The 17,580-nt window shown below is 36.3% G+C and overlaps 1 protein-coding gene across 2 annotated transcripts in view; it reads left to right on the top strand.

Moving 5' to 3' along the window:
• Positions 1 to 17,580, top strand: part of SLC35A3 (solute carrier family 35 member A3) — a 53,566-nt gene that overhangs the window by 29,753 nt on the left and 6,233 nt on the right. For both annotated transcript variants that reach the window (XM_047084184.1, XM_047084183.1), the window contains exons 3-7: positions 6,384 to 6,538; positions 6,616 to 6,738; positions 9,407 to 9,578; positions 12,728 to 12,846; positions 15,040 to 15,173. In XM_047084184.1, the coding sequence (XP_046940140.1) occupies positions 6,384 to 6,538; positions 6,616 to 6,738; positions 9,407 to 9,578; positions 12,728 to 12,846; positions 15,040 to 15,173 (703 nt within the window). The remainder of the gene's footprint in view (positions 1 to 6,383; positions 6,539 to 6,615; positions 6,739 to 9,406; positions 9,579 to 12,727; positions 12,847 to 15,039; positions 15,174 to 17,580) is intronic.

Below are 17,580 nucleotides of genomic sequence, written 5' to 3'. Positions count from 1 at the left end.
ACCCCAGAACTTTATTCCTTTGTATGACCAGATAATATTTCATTGTATGTATATATGTGTGTGTGTGTGTGTGTGTGTGTGTGTGTATAACATTGTAGCCATTAATGTATTGATGGACACTCAAGTTTTTTCCACCTTTTGGTATCGTGAATAACGCTGCAATGAATACTGAATAATTAATATTGCAATAGAGGCATAAGTCTCTGCTCAAGTCCTTGCTTTCATAACTTTTGAGTATATACATTGGAGTATAATTGCTTGGTCACATGGTAATTCTGCATTTAACATTTTGAAGAGCCACCAAACTTTTCCACAGCTACTACAACATTTTGTATTCCCATTGGCAATGTCCGAGGGCTGAAAATTCTCTACATCCTTACCAACACTTGTTATTCAAAGAAAAAAAAAATGTATAGGGGTGCCATGTGGCTCAGTCAGTTGAGTGACCACTTCTTGATTTAGGCTTATGTCATGATCTCACAGTTGTGAGATTGAGCCCCATGTCAGGCTCTGTGCTGAAAGCACAGAATCTGCTTGGGATTTTCTTTTTCCCTCTCTCTCTGCCCCTCCCCACCCCCACATGTGTGTCCATCCTTTTTCTCAAAATAAATAAATAAAATAAAATAAAAAATGTATAGCCATTCTAGTAGGTGTGACATTGTATCTTTTTTTTTTTTTTTTTTTTTTTTTTTTTTTTTTTTTTTTTTCCCAGCCTTATTATTTATTTATTTTTTTTTTTTATGAAGTTTATTGACAAATTGGTTTCCATACAACACCCAGTGCTCATCCCAAAAGGTGCCCTCCTCAATACCCATCACCCACCCTCCCCTCCCTCCCACCCCCCATCAACCCTCAGTTTGTTCTCAGTTTTTAACAGTCTCTTATGCTTTGGCTCTCTCCCACTCTAACGTCTTTTTTTTTTTCTCCCTTCCCCTCCCCCATGGGTTCCTGTTGAGTTTCTCAGGATCCACATAAGAGTGAAACCATATGGTATCTGTCTTTCTCTGTATGGCTTATTTCACTTAGCATCACACTCTCCAGTTCCATCCACGTTGCTACAAAAGGCCATATTTCATTTTTTCTCATTGCCACGTAGTATTCCATTGTGTATATAAACCACAATTTCTTTATCCATTCATCAGTTGATGGACATTTAGGCTCTTTCCATACTTTGGCTATTGTTGAGAGTGCTGCTATGAACATTGGGGTACAAGTGCCCCTATGCATCAGTACTCCTGTATCCCTTGGGTAAATTCCTAGCAGTGCTATTGCTGGGTCATAGGGTAGGTCTATTTTTAATTTTCTGAGGAACCTCCACACTGTTTTCCAGAGCGGCTGCACCAATTTGCATTCCCACCAACAGTGCAAGAGGGTTCCCGTTTCTCCACATCCTCTCCAGCATCTATAGTCTCCTGATTTGTTCATTTTGGCCACTCTGACTGGCGTGAGGTGATACCTGAGTGTGGTTTTGATTTGTATTTCCCTGATAAGGAGCGACGCTGAACATCTTTTCATGTGCCTGTTGGCCATCTGGATGTCTTCTTTAGAGAAGTGTCTATTCATGTTTTCTGCCCATTTCTTCACTGGGTTATTTGTTTTTCGGGTGTGGAGTTTGGTGAGCTCTTTATAGATTTTAGATACTAGCCCTTTGTCCGATATGTCATTTGCAAATATCTTTTCCCATTCCGTTGGTTGTCTTTTAGTTTTGTTGGTTGTTTCCTTTGCTGTGCAGAAGCTTTTTATCTTCATAAGGTCCCAGTAATTCACTTTTGCTTTTAATTCCCTTGCCTTTGGGGATGTGTCGAGTAAGAGATTGCTACGGCTGAGGTCAGAGAGGTCTTTTCCTGCTTTCTCCTCTAAGGTTCTGATGGTTTCCTGTCTCACATTTAGGTCCTTTATCCATTTTGAGTTTATTTTTGTAAATGGTGTGAGAAAGTGGTCTAGTTTCAACCTTCTGCATGTTGCTGTCCAGTTCTCCCAGCACCATTTGTTAAAGAGGCTGTCTTTTTTCCATTGGATGTTCTTTCCTGCTTTGTCAAAGATGAGTTGGCCATATGTTTGTGGGTCTAGTTCTGGGGTTTCTATTCTATTCCATTGGTCTGTGTGTCTGTTTTTGTGCCAGACATTGTATCTTATTATGGTTTTGATTTGATTTTCCCTAATGACTAATGACGTTGAGCATCTTTTCATGTGCTTATTGACCATTTGTTTATCTTTAGAGAAATGTCTGCTCAAGTCTGCTGCCTATTTTTTAAATTGTTCATAAATTTAGTCTACTTTTGAATCTATTATGGTGGCCAGTGTGGCTATAGCATATTGATCAAGGATAAGAATGGAACAAAGAGAGATTGAATTGGCATTCAGAAAATGCAATGCAGCTTTGTAGGCTACAGATATGACCATAAAAGCAAAAAGAAATAATTGAAATGTTTAAAATATGTCCCATTTTGTGCATGGAAAGACCAGTACAGTAGTCATATTGCCAGTAGAGGAGATGCAAGAATAGGTTCAAGAAATCATATATGGAAGCTATGGCACTAGTCCAGGCAAGAAGATGATGGTAGCTTAGATGACATTGGTAGAGAAGAGATGATGATTATGCGACATTGTTCTCTGAACAGGAGGTATATGCAGAACCACCTCCAAAGGCTGAAGGAACTCAAAGACTAAAGAAAAAGGCTGACAAATCCAGCTTGATGAGGGTGTCTTTGGTAGCTGCAAGAGGAGTAGATCTCTGCAACAACCATCTCCCTTAAGGCCTGCTTTTATCGCCTTAGAGGTTGGGGAGTACATGTTGGAGGCCATCCAAGAGGAAAATGTTTAAGAATGGGTGTGTGTCATGGGACACCTGGGTGGCTCAGTTGGTTAAGCATCCAACTTCAGCTCAGGTCATGATCTCACAGTTCCTGAGTTCGAGCCCCACATCGGGCTCTGTGCTCACAGCTCAGAGCTTAGAGCCTGCTTCGGATTCTGTGTCTCCCTCTCTCTCTGCCCCATCCCCACTCATGCTCTGTCTCTCTGTCTTAAAAGTAAATAAAACATAAAAAACAAATAAAAATAAAAAAGAATAGGTGTGTGTCAGTCATATCTCCAAGACAGATCATATCATGGATGTTATATCCTAACGATGTACTTAAAAGTGTGATTTGTTTTTTAATGTTTATTTATTTTTGAGACAGAGAAAGACAGAGCATGAACGGGGAAGGGTCAGAGAGAGGGAGACACAGAATCCGAAGCAGGCTCCAGGCTCCGAGCTGTCAGCACAGAGCCCAACATGGGGCTCAAACTCATGGAGTGTGAGATCATGACCTGAGCTGAAGTCGGATGCTTAACCGACTGAGCCACCCAGGTGTTCCAAAAGTGTGATTAAACAAAAGGAAAGAATGTGTGTGTGTGTGTGTGTGTGTGTGTGTGTGTGTGTGTGTGTGTGTTGGGGGAGGCGGGTATTTACGGCAGATTGTCCAAGATGGCATTGATTTAGTTCACACAGATTTTTTTTTTTTTAATTTTTTTTAATGCTTATTTATTTTTGAGAGAGAGAGAGAGAGAGACAGACAGAGTGAGAGTGGGGAAGGGGCAGACAGAGAGGGAGACACAGCTTCTGAAGCGGGCTCCAGGCTGTCAGCCCAGAGCCCGATGTGGGGCTTGAACTCACAAATGGCGAGATCATGACCTGAGCTGAAGTCAGACACTTAACCAGTTGAGCCACCCAGGTGCCCCGGTTCACACAGATGTTGATTTTTTTGTTTTTTGTTTTTTAATTTTTTTTTAATGTTTATTTATTTTTGACAGAGAGACAGAGCATGAGCGGGGGAGGGGCAGAGAGAGAGGGAGACACAGAATCCGAAGCAGGCTCTAGGCTCTGAAGGGTCAGCACAGAGCCCAGCGTGGGGCTTGAACTCACAGATGGCGAGATCATGACCTGAGCCAAAGTCCGACACTCAGCCAACTGAGCCACCCAGGCGCCCCCACACAGATGTTTTTAAACTATAGTTGACATGACTTGCTAGCAGAGTAGGTGTGTGAAGATCAAGGAAATGGAGAATCCAGTCTGAGGAATAATTCCCAGGTTTTTAGGTTAAATTAAAAAAAAATTTTTTTAATTAAAAAAAAATGCTAGATAAAGATTGACATTTATGACTTTGGTACTGTGAATTATTTCAAATAAGATACAAAGAATACAAATGAACATTTTAAAACATTTTTTTAACATATATTTATTATATTATTGAGAGACAGAGACAGAGCATGAGTGCGGGAGGGGCAGAGAAAAAGGGAGACCCAGGATCCGAAGCAGGCTCCAGGCTCTGAGCTGTCAGCACAGAGCCTGGCGCAGGGCTCGAACTCACAAACCAGGAGATCATGACCTGAGCCAAAGTCAGACGCTCAACTGACTGAGCCACCCAGGCGCCCCACAAATGAACTTTTAAAAAATGGATGACTTGGGGTACATTAAAATGAAAAAATGCCTGTATATAAAACCAAACGAGAAGATAAACCAGAGATTGAGAGAAGATATTTACATCACATGTATCCACCAATAATGAACATCCAGAACGTCAAAGAACTTACATAATTCAATAAGGAAAAGACAAGCATCTCAACAGAAAAGTGGACAAAAGATATAAATAAGCAGTTTACAGAAGAGAAACCTGGGGGCTCTTGGGTGGTTCAGTCAGTTAAGTGTCCAATTTCAGGTCAGGTTCATGAGTTCGTGCCCCACATTGAGTTCTGTGCTGACAGCTCAGAACCTGGAACATGCTTCAGATTCTCTGTTCCTCTCCTGTTTGTGCGCACATGCTCTCTCTCTGTCTCTCTCTGTCTCTCTCTCAAAAATAAATAAATAAACTTAAAAAAGAGAGAGAGAGAGAGAAACCTGAATGGCCAATAAATATATTAAAAAATTTCTAAAATATAAATAAATATATAAAAATATATTTATATAAATATATAACAACATATAAATATAGATCAACCTTACTAGCAAGCAGAGAAATCAAATTAAAGCCACAGACGCAATTTCAATACCCTCAGATTGGCAAAAAGAAAAAGCCTAACAATACCAGGAATTGGAAGGAATAAGGAACAAGACCTTCCCTGAACTCCTGTTGAGAAAAATATGTCACAGCATTAATTATTTTAAATTTTAATATAATTTTAAAAATGTTTAAATAAGCTAATATTTTAGATTTTTTTTCTGCTAAATCTAAAAAGAAATCTTTTGGTAACTCTTAGTTACCTTTTATTTTACTATTATTATTTTAGGGTAAGGAAAGGATAAATATCACATATTAGTCTTTAAACATTTTTTCCATTAAAAAAAGTTTTCATAATCAAACTTTTCAAGTTTTATGTTAGGAGAGAAAATCAGCTGTGAAGTGTCATTATTGGTAAAGTAGTAGGATCCTTAGATTTCTCCTGTCTTTAAGGGTTTATGTATCTCTTAAAGTTCTTTGGACATTTTTTTTTGTGATTAGTACTGTAGGCTGGCTAGCTTGAAGTCCATTTCCAACCCCTTTCTCCCTTTGTTGTTTCTAATATGGAGACTATGAAAGAAAAGACGATATTGCCCAGCTCTCTTGCTGCAGGGGGTAGCTGTGCAACAAAATCCTGGTCTGTGACAGCAAAAGAAGATGCCCACTAGGCCACTGTATCCTCCTGTTCTTTCTTGCTGCCTAAAAACAAGAACCAGACACTATTGCGGTGATCATGTGGTGACCTTGTTGCAATAATCATGTAGACAATAGATGAGAAGCATGAAGGTAAAAAGCCAATATAAATGGAGAGTGAGCTTAGGACCCTGATGTCATCACTGAGCTGCTTTGGACCTGGCCCTGGCCCTTTGAGGATGAGACAGGTCCCTTTGAGGTTGAGCCAGTATTCACTGGGTTTTCTGTTGTTTGCAGCCAAACCCACTCCTTAGTTGTTTTACTGTCTTTTTATGATTAAAGTCTTCACAATTATTAATTGGCTTGAATGGCTGGTGATAAAATGGAATGCACAAAATACAAGTTTTTATAATGTTGCTACTATAGAGTAAGAATACTTAGCTAAAAAATTAATACTTTGAGCATTTGGTTATCATAAATATATATGTGCAGATATGTATGTGTACATATATGTAAATACATATAATCAATTTGCTTATGTTTCCTAATGAAAGAGTATCCTAATGAAGGATAATGTTCTTAATATGCTATGTTATAATATTTAACTTTTGAAAAATTAGTATCATTAAAGGTATATTTCAGACCTAAAAGTATCTTAACATGTAGGCCTGTTTCCATTTTTTATAGGTGAGAAAACTGAGGCCTTGAGAGAGAGTATGTAACTTATTCAGAGTTACTTAATTATTGGTTTTACCCATTTCATGTGTTTTCTAGAATGTAGTCTAAGAGCACTGAATCGAATACTGCATGATGAAATACTTAATAAACCTATGGAAACTCTGAAACTTGCTATTCCATCAGGGATATATACTCTTCAGAATAATTTACTTTATGTGGCACTATCAAATCTGGATGCAGCTACTTATCAGGTACTTAAAATATATTTCTAGTAGTTCTTTTAAGAAGCAAATAAACAAACAATAATATTAGCTCTTTTCTTTTTCAGGTCACATATCAGTTGAAAATTCTTACAACAGCATTATTTTCTGTGTCTATGCTTAGTAAAAAATTAGGTGTGTACCAGTGGCTCTCCCTAGTAATTTTGATGACAGGAGTTGCTTTTGTACAGGTAACTATTCAAGATAAGTACACCTTTCATTTTTATCACAGTTTCAAAACCTTATTGTGCATGGAGGATACATTTGTTATTTGTTGAAGCGAGTAAATTTTTATTCTCACAACTGACATATTTTGAGGGCTTCCTTTGAGTAAGATACTACATCGGGACTGCAACGAATGAGAAATAAAAGTCTTATATAAGTTATTTTACTTATTAGTCTTATACTCTGTAGGTCCATCGGTGTTGTTGCAAATGGTAAGATTTCATTCTTTTCTGTACCTGAGTAATGTTCAATTGTATTTATATACCATATGATTTCACTCATCTGTGGCATTTAAGAAACAAAGCAAAGAAAAAAAGAGACAAACCAAAAACAGACTCCTAACTATACAGAATAAACTGATAGTTACCAGAGAGGAGACAGGTGAGGGGGGTTGGGTGAAATAGGTGTAGGGGATTAAGAGTACACCCCTCTTAATGAGTTCTGAGTAATGTACAGAATTGTTAAGTTACTATATTGAACACCTGAAACTAATATAACACTGTATGTTAACTATACTGGAATTTAAACAAGGGAATGAATGAATGAATGAATGAATGAATGAATGAATGAATGAAATTTTTAAAGTTAAAATAAGTAAAAATCAAATTATCTGACACAAATCTAGTTAGGGAAATAAAATCATACATAAAACAACACTGATTTTTACTGGATGTCTGGAGCTTTTGAGATTATTTTATTAAAAAAATTTTTTTAAGTTTTACTGATTTATTTGAGAGAGAGAGAGAGAGAGAGAGAGGGAGAGAGAGAGAATCCCAAGCAGGCTCCACACCAGCAGCGCAGAGCCTGATGCAGGGCTCAAACTCACAAATCATGAGCCAAAGTCAGATACTTAACCAGCTGAGCCATCCAGGCGCTCTGCATTTGAGGTTATTAATTACTCCCTTCTTATTGTTCATCAGCTTCCCTGATACCATTCTTTCCTGGTTCTTCTCATCTTCCTAATAATTCTTTATTGGGCTCCTTCTTGGGGTCCTTTTCCTTGATATTGGGGTTGCTGGTAGGCTTGTTATTTCCCTTAAATTATGTCCTTATTTTTGGAGACTTCATTCTGTAGGTTTTTATTAACACATATATGCTCATAGTTCCTTGGTCTGTGTCTCACCCATAATTTCAGATTTGTACATCTAAAAACCTGTTGGACATCTTAGTTCAGTTATTCAATAGGCTTTATAAACTGAGCATATCCAAAACTAAACTTTACCTTTTCCTCCACCGAAACTATTCTTGCTTGTATTTTTTTCCCTCATTATTTACTCTGCCTGGGAGTTGTCTTAACTCTTCCTTCTGCCTGTACATCTATTCAGTCACTAAGACTTTGCTATTGCTGCTTTGTAATGCTTCTTGATTCTGTCCTTCTCTGTCTCTTCCCCAGTTCATGTCGTCTTGTTTCTCATGTGATCATTTGCCTCCTGATTTTTTTTTACTTCAGTCTTATCCATCCCTCAAAATTCAAACTCCAGTAGTCACCACTATGGTTTATCTAAAAACAAATCCAATCATGCCAATTTCCTGCCATCCAGAGCCCTCCTCCCCGATTACTTTCTCCAGGGGTGCTATGTCTATCTTGAATAAATATTTCTGTTATTTATTTTTTTAAATGTTTATTTATTTATTTTGAGAGAGCAAGTGAGCAGAGGAGGTGCAGAGAGAGAGAGAGAAAGAATCCCAAGCAGGCTTCATACTGTCAGTACAGAGCCCAGAGCAGGGCTTGAATCCACAAACCATGAGATCATGACCTGAGGCAAAACCAAGAGTAGGACTTAACCAACTGAGCCACCCAGATACCCCTAGTTAATATATTTTAAAATGGGTGTTACAAAAATATAACTGCCATTTCAAACCCATATTTTCATAGATATTGCTAAGGATAAGCTGAAGTAGGTATTACATTGTAAAAAGTGAGGTGTTTTAAATTAAAATATCAAGGGGTCTCTGGGTGGCTCAGTTGGTTGAGTGTCCGACTTCAGCTCAGGTCATGATCTCACAGTACATGATTTGGAGCCCTGCGTTGGTCTCTGTGCTGACAGTTCAGGGCCTGGGGCCTGCTTTGGATTCTGTCTCCCCCTCTCTCTGCCCCTCCCATCTCTCTCTCTCTCTTTCTCTCTCTCTCTCTCTCTCAAAAATAAATAAATATTAAAAATTTTTTAATTAAAATATCAAGTAAGAGTTCAGGTGGAACACAGATTTAACAAAAGCCATGAAGATAATTTCAGGAACACTGAACTATGGGATAAAGCCCACAGTGGTTAACATGATACCATATGGGACTTCCATAATAACCAACAGCTCCAGAATCATTTTTGCTGCTCCAACAGTTCACACTTTGAATTTCTACAACTGAACTGCTTATAGAAGCTGTTTTGTGCATCTGTGCATTTACTCATTCTCTTTCTCTTTTTTAGGGAATTTTTTGAAATTGTAAGTTGTAACAGTAATATCACTATGGGAAAAAAATAAAATGATTCTAAGATTTTCTTTCAAAAGCTCTCCTCTGCAATCCCCAAGAATGGTATTGGTTGCATTTTTATCTTAAGGTCTGAGAGTGCACTCTAAATATGTACTTTGTAAAATATCATAAGAATAAACTACAGTTTTGTTTTTCTTTTTGTTCAGTGGCCCTCAGATTCTCAGGAGCTTGATTCTAAGGAACTTTCAGCTGGCTCTCAATTTGTAGGCCTCATGGCAGTTCTCACAGCATGTTTTTCAAGTGGCTTTGCTGGGGTTTACTTTGAGAAAATCTTGAAAGAAACCAAACAATCAGTTTGGATAAGAAACATTCAACTTGGTAAGTTTTAAATGCTTTCTAAAGTTATCTTTTTTTCATATTTTTTAATGTTAGACTTAAAGATTACTATATATCTTTAAATAAATAAGCCTCCCATAAAATCTCACTGATACAAATGTCTGGCAAGGGGCACCTGGGTGGCTCAGTTGGTTAAGCATCCGACTCTTGATTTTGGTTCAGGTCATGATCTCATCATAGTTATGAGATGGAGCCCTAGAGTTCTCCATGCTGGCCATGGGAGCCTGCTTAAGATTCTCTCTCTCCCTCTCTTTGTATCCCTCCCCCCCAGAAACAATGTATTTAAAAAAAAAAAAACGCCAAAAAGCATTGTGTTTTAAATGAATGCCTGTTATTCAAGAATATGGAATTTTAGGTCTGTGACATAAGGGTATATATAGCCTATTTCTGTCCTCACTATTTGAAGACTTAAGAACTTTATTCTTGGTTGCTCCAATTCTCAGAGAAGATGTTACAAATAACATACTCTCTTCCTGGGGGGATAAGGAGATTAAGATACTTGACAAATGTCAATTATATGATATAGTGTTATCAACTATAGTCACCATATTATATTTCAAATCCTCAAGACGTGCACTTTAAATAGCTTACACAATTTTACTTGTCAATTTTACCTCAATAAAGCTGAAAAAGAAAAAAAAGAAACTTAATAGAGGAAGTTTGAAATGATGAAACTTTCATCTTTGTTTTAAAATCTTAGTATACCTTTTTATTTCAAAATATTTTGTTTTAGCTTTTAAATTCTGTAACATTTTTTTTTTAATTTTTTTTTTCAACGTTTATTTATTTTTGGGACAGAGAGAGACAGAGCATGAACGGGGGAGGGGCAGAGAGAGAGGGAGACACAGAATCGGAAACAGGCTCCAGGCTCTGAGCCATCAGCCCAGAGCCTGACGCGGGGCTCGAACTCACGGACCACGAGATCGTGACCTGGCTGAAGTCGGACGCTTAACCGACTGCGCCACCCAGGCGCCCCTCTGTAACATTTTTTTAACTGAAGGTAAATAGTTTATAACAAACAAAAAGACCTCACATACTTAAGGATTTCATTTGAACAAATATTTAAACTATTACAGTATTATAGCGTTTAATTTCTCATACAAAAATTCCAGATATAGTATTCTAGGTATAGATTAATTTTGGAAAATGCTACATGTGAGAGACCGCTTCATTGCAAATCAATCATTCTATTTCAAGTCTCTGTTCTTGTGACTTTGGAGCTCATGTTTGAAAACTGTTTTTTGTTTTGTTTTGTTTTTTTGTCTACATCAACTTAACAAATTTACCGTGTCTCTCCTGGTAGCAGTCAGGCCCTCCACAGTGAATGTCTGTACTCCTAATGGCCTATATTTTAAGTCAAACATTCCCAAACAACCTCTAAGCCTTAGTCCATTTTTCCAGCTGTTTTCCAGTAATGTGATAACAAACTGAAGCTTTATATTTATCACAGGATTTGTTTGTTTCTCTGCAAAATTTTATAAATGTATCAAGTTTTCTGTTTTTTGTTTTATGTTTTTTAAGAATATTCAAAGTAGGGGCACGTGGGTGGCTCAGTAGGTTAAGGATCGGACTCTTGATTTTGGCTCAGGTCATGATCTCACCGTTCGTGAGTTCGAGCCCTGCATTGGGCCCTCTGCTGTCAGCACAGCCTGCTTCAGATCCTCTGTTTCCCTTCTCTCTTAATAGCATTTCTCAAGTATCAAACTATCAACAATTAGCAAATTGATAAGGTCCAACATTAGCCAGAGAGTGAAGAAATAGGAACTCTTATTACCTATGGTTGCCAGGAGTATAGATTGATATAACCTTATTGGATCTCAATTTGGGGGTGTTTAACAAAATTTTATATAAATGCTTTGATGCAAAAATTCCACTTCTGAATAAGAATTTATCCTATAAGTATACTTACACAAGAGCACAAAGATAGATCAAGGTTATTCATTTTAGCATTGGTTACAATTGTAAAAAATAGACATGTAGAATATTGCTTAAATAAATTGTCCGTATGATTAAATAGTGCAGTGATTAGGATCATGGAGTCCAGAGCCACACTGCCTGGATTCAAATCCTGAGTCCATCACTTACCAGCAGTGTGAGCTCAGACAGGTTTAACTTCTCTGTGTATCAGTTTCTTCATCCATAAAATGGGCATAGGAGTATCTGCCTAATAGGGTTGTTGTAAGTTAGCATACATAAAGCACTTAGAACAATTTGTGGAACATCATGTTATGTATGTATTTCATATTATCATCATCCATAAATGGAATATTGTACAACTGATAGAAGGCTGTAGATCTGTATATACTGACATGTATATAACCTGTATTGGATACCTTTTTTCCTAGTTAGCAAGTGTTGTTTTATAATTAAAAAATAGAAACCTAATTAATACTTTCATAAGTGTTTCTTTTTGTATTTTTTATTTTTGTAACTTTGTAAATTTGTATTACTGTCATGTTCAAAATTGGACATCTTAAAATGATTGATGTATACCTGGAACTAATATAACACTGTATGTTAACTATATTGGAATTAAAATTAAAAACTTAATTAAAAAATGAATTGGCATAAATAAAATTAAAAGAACATTTCATATCCTTTCAGTTCCTTTCCATTTCAGGTAGTTATGTCTTTATATAAACATTGCTTCATTCTGCACTCTGACTACATATCTTATCAGAGACTACTCCTGACAAATGGCCTCTATAGGTTTCCATTTCTTTCTTTATAGTTTGTGTGTGTATAGTTTCTTTGTGTGTGTGTGTGTATGAATATATAAGAATATAGAGCTAGCAATAGGAAGATATGAGACACAATGAATATGCCAAAAGTGAGCATTTTCCAGATATTTGAATGAGACAGCCATGTGGTCATGTAATTTAAACATTATAGTTTTTAGTGTTCCAGAGTTGGTAATCTCTGTTCTTTTTTATATTGTCTTTGTCTTACAGTTATAATATAATACAAAGTATAATTTTGTTAAGTTTATATAAATACCCAAGTAAAAGATTTTTAAAGTAGTCAAATTTTATCAAAAAGGAAAAGCTAAATATAAAATTTAGAATACCAGTGGAAAAATATCTCTCCAGACAAACTAAATGACACATGCCATAAAATTTACTTTTTTATAGGTTTCTTTGGGAGTATATTTGGATTAATGGGTGTCTACATTTATGATGGAGAATTGGTGTCAAAGAATGGATTTTTTCAGGGATATAACCGACTGACTTGGATCGTTGTTATTCTTCAGGTAAAGCATTTAAAGTCTTATGTTTAATGCTAATACACTTTATTTTAATATAGAGAATCAGAGTAGCTACTGATTTATGATGGGAGGGAAAAAGATCCTTCCTGTTAGTGCTCTCATTATATCTAGTTTATTCTGGGAAATTAAAATAGAACTGGTCTTAATGCCACAATGAAAACTTACTTTGAAAAGGTCATAAATGAACTTTATGGTATTTAAATTTGACATAATGAAAATGCAAGTTTAAGAATTAAAGAGTTGAAGTTAGAGGTAAATATAACTTCTGATTTTTTTTACAGTTCTTGTTGTTGTATATGTTGTGTATGATCAGCCCATTAAGGCTCAAAAGCAGATCTAGATATTTAAATCTGTAACAGGTACATATTAAAATATTCCTATCAAATTATCTCAGTTTATAATTTGAAATTGTTCAAGGGTTGAGTAATTTCATCATCAAAAAAAGAAAACAACTTGATAACGCTGGAGGATACAAAAGTGAAGATACAAGTCACTGCCTTCACAAAGCCTTTCTTTAAGAGGTATTTGAAGCTGTAGGAGCAAGCTCTCTTACAGAAATTGTGTGAAGGTGGCAAATTGTGGTTGTGTTTTGAAAGCAGGAAATATACTTCTATTTTTAAGATAGGAGAAGAGACCAGGATAAATGAAAATTCAGAGGAAATATAAAATAGAGATAGGGTAAGTCAGAAGAGTTTGTATGATGGCTTTTATCCTAGCAGAAGGAAGCCCTCTTCCTATAAGACTTGAGTTAAATAAAGAAGGTTTGGTATAGTTGGTATGATTCCATAGGAACTAAATAGATGATTGACTACATTGCCAGGAGGTAAAGGGACTCAAACATCAATTTGTAGTGAGCTCAATTGGCATAATTTGTGACTCTCACTAATAATAAGCTTCTGTCTTGTGAGGAAGTTATTAATGTGGGTAACCCAAATTTAGGAGTTTATAACTAGAGTTTGGCAGAAAACAAAACTATGTTGTATGGTAAAACCTCATTATTTAAGCAGGTACAATTTGGAATTTGAGAGGGATTTGGCAGAAAGTTCTTTCTACAGTCTTTTCAGGAAGAAAAATCTGACAGCAATAAAAAGGGGATTGAAGGGCGAGGAACTAGAGGAAAAAAAGCCAAGTTAGGAGCCTATTGAAAGACTAGTAAAATAACTTAAATTACACTTTATTTTTACTTCAAAAGTAAGAACATTTCATTGATCCAAGTGACAGTCTTCCCACATTTGTCTGAACAAGTGATGCTTAATTACTAAACTGGTTGAGGATAGATGTTTTATTCACAGTACAGTTAAACTAATATAACAAACTGCAGATTATGCTGGTAGTTACTTCAGGTAGCTTTTGTAATAAAAGGGCTATTGAACAAAACTCTATGGTCATAAGAGATGATTATTTTTTTTATTTATTATTATTTTTTTTTAACATTTATTTATTTTTGAGACAGAGAGAGACAGAGTATGAACGGGGGAGGGTCAGAGAGAGGGAGACACAGAATCTGAAACAGGCTCCAGGCTCTGAGCTGTCAGCACAGAGCCCGACACGGGGCTCAAACTCACGGACCATGAAATCATGACCTGAGCCGCTTAACCGACTGAGCCACCCAGGCGCCCCAAGAGATGTTGGATAAAAATCACTTATTGGGTCACCTGGGTGGCTCAGTTAAGCATCCAACTCTTGATTTCTGCTCAGGTCATAATTTCACAGTTCATGAGTTCAAGCCCCACGTTGGGCTCTGCACTGGGGCCTGGTTGGGATTCTCTCTCTCTCCCTTTCTCTCTGCCCCTCCCCTGCTCTCTCTCTCAAAATAAATAAATAAACATTAAAAAAAAATTTAAGGGATGCCTGGGTGGCTCAGTCGAGCCTCTGACTTCTGTCCATGATCTCACGGTTCATGGATTTGAGCCCCATGTCAGCCTTTGCCCTGACAGTGAGGAGCCTGCTTCGGATTCTCTGTCTCCCTCTTTCTCCCTGCTCCTTCCCTGCTCGCTGTCTTTCTCTCTCTCAACAATAAATAAACATTAATTTTTTTTTAATTAAAAAATAAAATCACTTATTACAATGAGATTAAATTTATAGGACAAAAGTCTAAAGTTTTATTGAATAATGAGATTGTTTGGGAAAGCAATTTTATATATGTTTGTTTAAAATAATCTTTTAAAACTTTTGCAGGCACTTGGAGGCCTTGTAATAGCTGCTGTTATTAAATATGCAGATAATATTTTAAAAGGATTTGCAACCTCTTTATCCATAATATTATCAACACTGATATCCTATTTTTGGCTGCAAGATTTTGTGCCAACCAGGTAATATATTTTTTTCTATTGCTTTAAGTCTCCAAAATATATAGAAAAGTAAGAATTCTTAATAAGATCTGGTATGAAAAATCTTGTTTTATTACAACTTTTGAAGGATCGTGGAAATACCGTAAAAGATCCTTTTAACTATCTTTTAAAAAAAGATTGAAAACTAAATGCATAAAAGAAAATCTTCCACTGGAAAGTTTTTTATACAAATTTGGCTAGCCAGAATTTGCCCAACAGATTAAAAAAATTTTTCCAAACTCTTCTCCAAAGTAAAAAGTCATATAAAAAAGTTAATAAGTCATATAAAGTCATAAAATAAGTCATATAATGGATTTGTATGTGTGGAATTTATGTAGATAAAGCCAGGAGAGTAAATGACATTCTTGAATAGTTAACATAGAGAATGTGGCGCAAGAGAAAACTCTTTTCGATGGTGGCAGGAAGATGTGGTTGGTTGGGAAGGGAATTGCAAGGGAAGGCAGAAGACCCAGGATGTTTGGTGTCGTGGACGCCAAGGGAGGAGACAGAATTAGGAAGAATGAAGTATGATAAATACAGATGGTATTGAAGGTCCTATCATTTTTAAAATTTATAATCATAATTATAATCATAATTTTAATTTCTAATTCCGGAGTAATGAGATTATATTTTAATGGATTCCAGGATACTATACTTGGTTTTCCTCTAACTTCACTCCACTCTTCATCTTCTCAATTTCTAAACTTTGGAATCTGAAGGCTCTGCCCTTGGACCTCTTATTTACACTCACTCCCTTAGGTGATCTCTATTCTCAAGGCTTTAAATACCATCTATATGCTAATAACTTTCACATTTTAATTTGAATTCCAAGCTTGTATATATAATTGCCTATTTGACATTTTCACTTGAATGTCTACTACATAATTCATTCCCTGTCCCTATAAGGGTTTCCCAATTTAGTACATGGTAGCATCTCCATTCTTCCAGTTGCTTAGGCCAAAATCTTCCTTGACTTAAATAGGAACACAGCTTATCCACAGTAACCTAAGAGAAGGCAGAGTCTATGGATATGGATGTATAGACAGACTTAAAAAGGAAAGTTAAAACGTATGGAAGTTCTTTACCTCCTGAGTGAAGTAAGAAGTAAGGTCATCAGCTTTTCTTTACCCTTCTCTCATACATCATTCTAATCTAGAAAGAAAGCCTGTCAACTCTTCCTTTTTGGTATCTCCAGGGTCAACCATTTCTCACAACTTCATTGCTACCATCCTGGTCCAGGGCACACTCATTTATCATCTTGATTAAGGAAATAATCTGTTGATGTATCTTCTTGCTTCTTCTCTTGGGCTGTGTTCCTACAATTTTCTCCATTCAGCAAACAGACTGATTATTTTCTATGTAAATTAGATCATATGACTCCTCTGTTCAGAAATCCTCTGCTTTCCATGTCATCTAAAAGTTGTCATCATTAATGACCTATTTGATGTGGCCCTCAGCTACCTTTCTGTACTCATCTGATAATCTGATACTACTTTCCTCTTATTCACTTTTTTTTTTTTTTTAAAGTTACAGTAATCTCTTGGCCATGGGCTTTGATTTGTCCTTCAGTCATCTTGGAATACTCATCCCCTATGTATTCACATGACTAACTTTCTCATATCCTCAGGTCTCAGTTCAAATGTTACTTTATCAGGAGACCTCCCGAAATAAAAGGGCACCCCCCTCCATTCTATCATTCTTTCCTCCTTTCTTCAGAAGATTTATTACCATCTTATAAGCAAGGCCAGAGGTTGGCCTATAAGAGGTACTCCTTGTGTCTGAATGAATGTTCAAGATCTTAAAATTTTAATACAGCTAGTAAAATTCATTTGCGTCACTAGAGTGAGATAGGATTATGGGTGGAATTTGGCAGGAGAAAAATATAATATGCCCTTTATATTTCTATATTGAACATTTATGGTTTCCTTCTTCTAGCAACCTGGACAATAGGTCTGGGACATGCATGTTGAGATCTGTGATTTTTCTGTAACATCAGTTTAAAATTACTTGTTTCTAGTTTGGTATGGGAATGAATTACTTAGCTAGTGAGACTAGCCTAACAACTAGGATCTATACCTTAATTATGCTTTAGTTACTCTATTCATTAAGTGGGGGCAGTTATGCACTTTGTATTGTTTGAAAATGTTTGGAACTATAGATTTTTAGGGTACATTTAAAAAAACATACCTTAAAAAAAATCAAACCTCATATAAGGCTAAGTCAGGGTGTTATCTTTAAATCTTTGAAACATGCAGGGAATGAACAAGTAAATGAAAGGGGAAATCAGTAGAGGGACAAAATAGTGGTGTGTCAATAAGATGCATACCTGCATGTAAATCCATGTTTCTGAGGGTCTGTGTAAGGTATGTTGCGATGAAGAGAAAAAGAG

Source organism: Lynx rufus, unplaced genomic scaffold (genome assembly GCF_022079265.1).
Source record: "Lynx rufus isolate CCGP_SWC_20201006 ecotype Redwood Valley unplaced genomic scaffold, mLynRuf1.p SCAF_2, whole genome shotgun sequence".
NCBI classification, from domain to species: domain Eukaryota; kingdom Metazoa; phylum Chordata; class Mammalia; order Carnivora; family Felidae; genus Lynx; species Lynx rufus.
Note: the sequence above shows the minus strand (reverse complement) of the source record. Positions and strands in the feature narration are given on the sequence as shown.